This window comes from Vitis vinifera, chromosome 10, assembly GCF_030704535.1.
Source record: "Vitis vinifera cultivar Pinot Noir 40024 chromosome 10, ASM3070453v1".
Taxonomy (NCBI): Eukaryota; Viridiplantae; Streptophyta; class Magnoliopsida; order Vitales; family Vitaceae; genus Vitis; species Vitis vinifera.
Window position 1 is genome coordinate 9,258,197 of NC_081814.1, and position 9,019 is coordinate 9,267,215.

Below are 9,019 nucleotides of genomic sequence, written 5' to 3' on the forward strand. Positions count from 1 at the left end.
TAATTTAATTTAAGTATTTTTTTCATTTTCCTATTTTTAATACAAAAAAGGAAATTCATTTATAAATTATAAATTATATTTTATTTATAAGTTAGATTTGTTTAAAATATAATTTAAATTTTAAAAAATGAAAAATGAAAAACATAGAGCGTGTAATAGGTATAAAAAATTCTCATATTAATTTGCTCCAAACTTGTCCCACATAGAAATTTATTTTCTTTTGGATAGAGATAAAAATAAATATAAATAATCATGACAGGTTGAAATAAAAATCACCTCCGAATCGACTCCCCTTATTATACTTAATTAACCATAAAAGAAAAATGTCTATCTATAAACATGTTGATGAATTCATATAAGAGGATAAAATTGATATCTACACGATCTATTTATCCTTTATTTAATTAAACGTACACATATGTGGTATTAGAAAAAAGAGCTTGATTGAGGAAAATAAGACTAGGCATAAAATAAGAGAAATACAAAAAGATATTTTTGAGATACGGCATTAGTTTTCTTGTAAATATTTTCAAACACTCTTTTTATAAAGCTATATATAGTCAAAGTACCTGTTTTTAGAAAATTTTATAACACCACCTTTCTGCTTGACACAAGAAAGAAACAAGTGTAAAAGTGCTTAATTTCACTTCTTGTCCACTTTGGACTGGTCAAGTTTGAGTCAGTATTAGTCAAGTTTTGAAATAAGCGTGTTTGAAAATCATTCCCCCTAGACATCTTGGATTTTGTTTTTAGTGATGCAAATCAGCAAGTGGTCCATTTTGCATCATCCGACAAATATGAACTACTTTCTGCCTAATCCCATTTACTAATAATCCCTTTATTAAGAAATAGAATTGATTAATCTGAGTAAAACAAAGGGTGGACCCAAACCTTTTTTGGGCACTATTACAAATAGGAAAATATTATGAAATAGTCATAAATGAAGGTTTCTTCGGTTAGGTCCATTAACAAAAATTTATTTGGGAAATGATCTAAAAAATTTTGTGGCAAATAATGTTTTTTTTATGCAAAATTAATTACCAATCAGTTGCAATTAGCTATTGAGAAAAAAAAAAAAAGGTGTTTTTTCACCACCCTCTATTTCTATGATATCTCTATTAAATTAATTTATAAATTAGATTTAATCAACATCGAGTTACATTAATTAACATTAACTTGTTTTTCAATGCATAATAATCACCTTAATTAGTGTAGATGAAACCCTAACTTGAAAAACCTTTTTTTTGTTAATCTAATGATTCTAAACTAACCCCGAAGGGCATCATATATATTTTGTTTATGATCTTTATTTTCATATATATTTTATTGGGTTATTTGATTAAAAGAACCTCTCAAAACTCAATTTTTCAAATTTAATCTCTCACCATTTTTTGGTATTATTTGGATAAAAATGTCATTATTTTCTTGTGAATAAACTATTTCTCTTAAAACCTACATGTAAAAGTTGAAATAAGAAATGATGTTTATGTCAAAAATAAGTTACTTTTCTAAAAAAAAAAAAACACGAAAATTATTAAATTTTTTATTTGGGAATTATTTCATCCTTTTAACCAAATATTTCATTTTTATCTCTCATCGGCTAGTCTCTATATATACTCACAATTATTCCTTTTTTTTTTTTTTTTTGAATTGAAATGAAATGGGAATCCTGTATATATCCATCTTCAAATTTTCAATTGTATTAAATTGAATTGATCCTATATCATCTCATCTAGGCATGAGACCAATGGCTTTTTGAAAACCATCCATTTCTTCTCCGCTTTCAAATTTGTTTTTTAAAATCCTATCTAATCTATCTTTTTTATCTTGAGTTATATCCCACCCGAGAATATTTGCCTCTCCTCTTTTATCATTTATTTATTAGTTTTTTTTTATTTAATAAAAGAGTCATTTTATAAAAATCAAAAGACTCAATCGTAGTAAAGTTTAAAATGATTCATCAATTTGACTCAAATTCAACACAGTATTCACATATTTAAATTAATTATACTTGTGTTGAGACACATTTTTGTCTATGTAACCAATTTAATAAATAAGTTTTTTTATAACCTATAGTGCATAAATTTAATTCGAATTAATCATATTTATTAACCTAATTATAACTCTAACTTATTTAATTTTATATTTGACTCATTTAAATTTTAATTTTAAATAAATAAATCAAATTTAAGTGAAAAGATTAAATATATAGACTTACTTAAGATTTAATTCGATTTGATTATCAAATAGTACATGATTATTGAATTAGTTAAATAAGTTATAAGATGTGTTGGGTCTTTAATAATTATATAATGCTTAAATTTATTATTTTTATTTGATAATTATTTATATCATATATAAGTTGATCTATTTAGTTGAGTAATTAACATTTTACATAACATGAGCATAATTCACCAACACAATTTTTCATCCCTTCCTTTACCATTACTCTTCCCCTACTCTACCATCAAAAAAGCAAAATAGAAAAAAAGAAAGAAAGAAAAGAAGACAAAAAAAAAAAACTAATAATTGCTCTTAAGACTATGGTTACTTTCTAATACGTACGAAAACGGACAAACTTAAGGACATGTCCCACCATGCCTACCATATGGCATAAAACCAGTTCTCGACACCATCTCCGAATTCAAAATGGTCGTTTTGGACACAAAAATCCTTCAAGTTTCAATCATGGCCTGCATTTCAACTTAAAAACACATTTATAACCTATTTATATATCAAATAAAAATGACGAACACACAGAAATGAGAAAATGAAACTTTGAATGTATTAAAATTTCAAAACATAGATATCTCTGCTCTCTTTTCTTTCAAATCTGGACAACAGAAGATGAGTTGAAAACTGAAAATGAGTATTTTAGAGTAAAAGATAAGGATTTTTGAGGTAGGAAGGTTGAAGCTTATGGGTAAAAAGAAGGGTTTGATTGGAAATTAGATTTCAGGAAGATGCATCTATCAATGACAATTGAAAGGTGAGGTGATGAATCGGCAATAAGGTGGGTGGGGATTTTGTCTTTTTCTTTTTCTTTTTCATCATGGATTTGGAGAAATTTACTTCTTTTTCATTTTATGTTTGATTTTGGGATGTCAATTTTGATACTCATCTAAATCCATTTTTTTATTGGCTTCAATGTATGACTCAAAAGGGAGGTTGGGAATTGCTTCAAATGGGAAAACGTATGTAAAGGGTATTGGGAAATTATTTTGGTTTTTATTAGTTTGTGATGTTGATTAGGGTTCAAGAAGAGATGAAGTTAAGAATAGGAGGAAGTATAAAAGAACATTTACAAGGAAAATCAAATTTAAGTTTGGGGATGTTGATTAGATTGTGGGGAGAAATGAGACTAGGAATTCAAAAGAAGAATTAAGAATATTTGAAACGTTTTCATTCCATCGTGATCTAAGAAAGGATAAAAATGTCATTTTATAATTTTATTTAATCACAATTTGGAAACAAAGTTTGACAAAGAGGTTAATATAATGTTTAGAAATAGACGTAAATTTTGTAGCATAATAGTTTAATATAAAGCAAAAATTTGTGTAATATTATGAAATTTGAGAAGATGATACCTTAAATAATTTAAGATGAAATTTGAGAAGTTATCCTTAATCAAAATAATGTAAGAATAGAAAATGTATGACTAAATTAAGACTTGCTCATATAGAATTGAAATTGGACCAACATTATACAGTTCTTCTGTTCAAGAAATTGAATTCTTTTCTATCACCTTACAATGGCTTAGTAGTCAACATCTAGCTAGTAAAATAAGTTTTAATGAATTAGGATTTATTTGAAAATTATTCAGAAAAATAGTTTTTTATTTTTTAAAATAAAAAATAATTTTTTAACTTAAAAAAACATATCAGTTATTATTATTATTTTTTTACTTCAAACAGTTTTAGAGAATTTAATATATTGATTTTTGAGAACAAATTTGAGGGTTTTTTTTTTAATATTCTAAAAATGAAAATATTAATATACTTTGTTGAGTAAATTTACATTTAATATAGGTACATAGTGATTTTACAAAGAATAAATTAAGAAACTTGTTTAAACTTGTTTTTAAAAATAATTGATAATATTTAAAAACCCCTTTTTTTTTTTTTTTTGATGTTGCCAAACCCTTGTTTATTATTACTAGCAATGGTGGTGTCAAGGAAACACAATCACGACAATTTTTTTTTCTTCTTTATATAATTTATACAATCTTATTTATGTATAACATGGAAACAACATTACAACAACTCGCTACAAGAAATCCTTATTTTACAGAAATTATTTGACAAGTGTACGTAATAAGATAGTAGTAATACTACCCATCTCAAAGCTATAATCTTTCTAGGATCCATGCAACTGCCAAACCATAGCATACCACAATTAAACATAACCATATACATGTAGCCAGATTTCATGTACTGTAATCTTCCTCATTTTTTATCTTCATATGCTCTAGATACGATTTTCCATCCAGCTTACGGGAGAAGAAATCTTTGAAGTATTTTTCCATGCCTACTTGTTTGAACAGTGGCGGATTTTGAGGATTTATCAGGCTGGGTGCAGGTTTAATCTGAGATGAGAATTTGGGATTGAAGAACATGGCAATGGAGATCCTCTCTTTTGCTGCATTTACTGTTGCCCGGTGCTCTATGCTAGTGTATACCCCGTTGCTCAGAATCTGCAAAATAGGAAGACGCGGCAGTTGGTAAAAAAGGGGGCATTTTCCTCAAGTACTAGTCATTATTCGGTGTTGTGTGTGTGTGTGTTCTACTCTTTTTCTACCCCTGTATTATACTAAAGGTTTTAATGAATATTAAAGAGAAACACATGCCAGTGCCTGTAATCTCAAAGTGACAGCTCCACTAGTGCATAAAACCATGAAGCGTGGGGCTGCAAATGATATTTAATTAAAACACAAAAGATTTAAGTTTGAAAATGGTAGCTAGGGTTCGAAAATATAGAACGGATTCCATTTAGCATTTTCTATTTTATTTATTTATTTATTTATTTTTGAAAGAGAGAAAGGAGTCTGTGGGGAAACCTCGAGAACGTCACCTACATTCACAACAAGAGCATCTGGAAGGAAGCTCACAGGAATCCAAACCCCATCCTTTTTAATTTGGAGACCATCCACTCCATTAATTTGGAGAAGGATGGTGATGCCGGTTGCATCAGAGTGAGGCGTAAGCCCCATAACCAGCTCTGGCTGTGGGCATGGAGGATAGTAAGTCATCCTCACTGATTGCATCCCATCCTCAAACAACTCTTCCATCTCTCCTTTCTCCAACTGTAGAGCTTTGGCCATAAACCCTAGAAGCATCATCGCTAGTTTCTGCAGCTCCGCTAAGTAACATTCCAAGCTATCCCTGCAGTTAAAGAAGAAAACATATATAAAGCTGAAAGAAGGAGAAGAAGAAGAAGACGAAGAAGATGATGATGAGAGAGAACCTTAGTGATGAAGGGAGTTCTGGTAATAGATACGGCTTCCTTGTATGTATAGGGTTGGTTATCATATAAAACCTATCACCCCAGTCATGTTTTTGATCTTCTGACCGGATTGGAAGATGCCCGTACCCTTCAACATCACCGGGCCTCATCTTGTATTTCATTCTCTCTTCCAAGGGAAGTTTGTAAAATTCTCCGATCTCCGATTTCAGTTTCTCCACAAGTGAAGAGCTGACTCCATGGTTCACCAACTATGCATCCATGAACACACATCTTAGTTTCTGTATTGTTATTTGTTATTATTTTTTTCATATTGGATTTGGTTTAATATCTATATATATGTCATGCAAGGTGCAAACGGATTATACGGGTCTACTTCATACAAAATTGCAAGGGATATCATATGAGCCAAATCATTAATTTCTGAGTAATTTTGTCAGTCGCCCCAAAGGGTCCTCTTCATTCGCCTGGACACAACAAAACAGCCCCTAAAGTTCAAGTGCAATACAGAAAAAATGATTAGAGATTATCGATGTTGAGAGAAACCTGAAAGAAACCCCATTCTTTGCAAGTTGAGTGCAACTTCTCCAGCTCAGAACCTGCGGTTTCACTCATAATTAAATGTTTCATGTCAATGGTGGGGAGTAGTGGCAGGGGAGTACTGCTGGCTGAGAGAATTGGAGGCTGCGGATCATCCAGGATAAATGGCTGTGGGACTGCAGGGATGGGCTCTTTGATGAGCTCCTGAACACTTTGAACAGGAGCAGCACGAAGGCTATAAGATTGTGTTGATGCCATTGCTAATTGGCCTAATTTCAGTGACCAATTGAACCTTCTGAAGGTGGGTATTTATAATGCAAATATACTTGAGGAAGACGAAAAAGAAAAAGGAAAAAAAAAAGGGGCAGCACAAGCAACAACTGAACCCTGTCAAACCATTGTTATTCTTAGATGCCCTTATGACAAATGCAATGCCCATGTTTCAAGAAGTAAACAATGTGAACAGCTTGTACCAACATGCTAGTCCTTTTTTATTTAGCAAAAATAGATATTAATGAATATCTAGTTGTTTTTTAACAAATCAAAAGCAAATGGCAGATAATTTTCAACGAATGACATACCAAAACCTTGGACAGGTCTTGGTTGTATGATGGATAGATGCCGTTTTCTCTTATTTAAGTGTTGGTGGAGGCAGAAATTTTCTAAGCTTCTTCAGTATATAAACGTGTCTAATTTATAAATTTGTCACCAAAACATGTGGCAGATTTTGACTAAATAAAAAAAACAACCTTGACTTAATTTGCAAGGTCCTATAATAAATCCTTGACTGGATGATCGATCTAGGCCGTGTTTTTGAACCATAAAGGAACCTAAATGGAGTGGAAGAATTTTACTGAAGTGTCTAGAATAAGCATCCAAAAATGAATTAAAAATGGAACATGATGGATTTGAATTGTCTACTTACAGGAACGAAAATGCTCACTAAGTTTCTCAAGATGGAATGAATCAAACATGGCCTATTGTAAATGTAAAATATAATGCTCGTCTTAGCAATTTATCTTTGACGCTTATCTTACTGGAATGGTTGTATACGTTGAGTATAAACACATGCATATGCATAGGATTGAAGCAACAAATCTTAACCTATAATTAGAGTACAAAATTGGATATTTAGGGATGTTCCCATAAATGGGTCTGAGTTGGGGTATTGAATTAGACTTTACTTGTTACATGCCTTGACCCTATTAGTGGATTTCCTCAACATACAATGAATTTCATAACAATAAATTTGCTCAAACTAGAAAACTATTAAAGAATTTATATAGATTGAATACATTCATGTTATATTACTTATGTATAGATTTTCTTATTCTATCTCAAAATCCGATTAGGAAGAGTGAGAAATGATGTCCCAATAATTCATTTTGATAAAATAGCAATTAAATTAACTGCCCCTTTAATTTATTTTATTAAGAAAATGATTTATTATTTAAATTTCTTTTTAATAAGTTTAGATTGATGTATATAATTTTATTTTTATTTTTTGGTAAAAGTAAAAGCATTTACATTATTCTTATAACAATTTATCAGTAAACTTGGGAGTTATCACCCCATTCATAATTTAACAATCATTCCAAAGGAAAAATAATAATCAATCATATTATTATAAGACTTTATTTAATTTTTGTATTTTGGTTTAAGTCTTATATATTCTTGACACGCTTGTAGCATAAAATATACGTATACTATACTTATCACATCCATAATTCATAATAAGAAAAAAGTGACAAGATAAGAAAGAAGAAAAGTAAGGGACATTCAATCCAAAAAATTGGACTAAAAATTGTTTAGTCCAATTAAAGTCATTGATTTCTCTATCATACTTGTCATATCTATGTAAAATCTAAATCCTTCAATTCTATATCTTAATTAGGTTAACTAACTTTACGCATGACATGACATTTGATGGGTCCATTTAGAATATCAAAAGGTGCTTTTTTACTCAATATTGAAAATACACTATCAATCAGATAGTGATATATATGTTTTCAATTAAGATCTATAATTTGTATTTTAATTTCTTTTGTTTATGCCCTCATTTAATGGCTTTAATTTCATTGCATTTATTTAAATTTTCAAATTTGAATTTCGATAAATACCACTAACATTTTTCACACACACATATATGCAAGAGATTTATTTGATCGGTTAGTTGTTTTATCCAAGATGGTCATTTGGTCACCTTGATGCATTGACTTGATTTATTGTGATAGTAAAAACTAGTCTTCTTTTTTATTTTTTGAAAGTTTTTTTAAGAAAAAATAAAGGGCAAAAAATGTATAAAAAAAACAATAAAAATATTTATGTTTTTAAGATAAAAAACCATTTTATGTTTCATGATTGTAAAACATGTTTCCCTTTTTTCTTTTTCTTTTTTTAAAGTAAAAATAAAGCTTTTTTGAAAACCCTATATATCTTCTTCCCTTTCAAAATAAGATGTTTATACTTTGTATTATTAATTTTGATATCCAATTGAATTAGTAGTTGAATAATGCTGCAGCCAGTTGGAAGAAAATTGATTAGAACGGTTATAAATTAGGTTTGAAAATGATGGATGGCTAGGGTTTGAAATGTTGATCCGACTATATTTTGAAATGTCTCCCACATTCACGACAAATGCACTTGAGAGAAAGTTCACAGGCATCCAAACCCATCTGTTTTTTTTTTTTTGAAAACCATCCACACCTCATTAGCTTGGAGAAGGATGGTATTCCGGTGACATCGGAGTGAGGCGTAAGGCCCATCCAAACCCATCTGTTTTTTTTTTGAAAACCATCCACACCTCATTAGCTTGGAGAAGGATGGTATTCCGGTGACATCGGAGTGAGGCGTAAGGCCCATGACCAGCTCTTGCTATGGGCATGGAGGATAAGTCATCATCACTTACAGCATCCCATATTCCCAACATCAAATCAACAACCCTTCCATCCGTCTCTTGCCCAAATTTAGAGCTTTGACCATAAACCCTACAAGCGTCAACGCAAAGTTCCTGCAACTC

General features: G+C 30.2%; 1 protein-coding gene across 1 annotated transcript in view; it reads right to left on the reverse strand.

Moving 5' to 3' along the window:
• LOC100853481 (uncharacterized) overlaps positions 1-6,258 on the reverse strand; it is a 62,187-nt gene extending 55,929 nt beyond the window's left edge. The window contains exons 1-4 of the mRNA XM_003632932.2: positions 6,007-6,258; positions 5,464-5,711; positions 5,057-5,381; positions 4,602-4,693 (exon numbers count right to left, since the gene is read on the reverse strand). Coding sequence (XP_003632980.2) covers positions 4,602-4,693; positions 5,057-5,381; positions 5,464-5,711; positions 6,007-6,258 — 917 coding nt within the window. The remainder of the gene's footprint in view (positions 1-4,601; positions 4,694-5,056; positions 5,382-5,463; positions 5,712-6,006) is intronic.
• Positions 6,259-9,019: the final 2,761 nt, after the last annotated feature.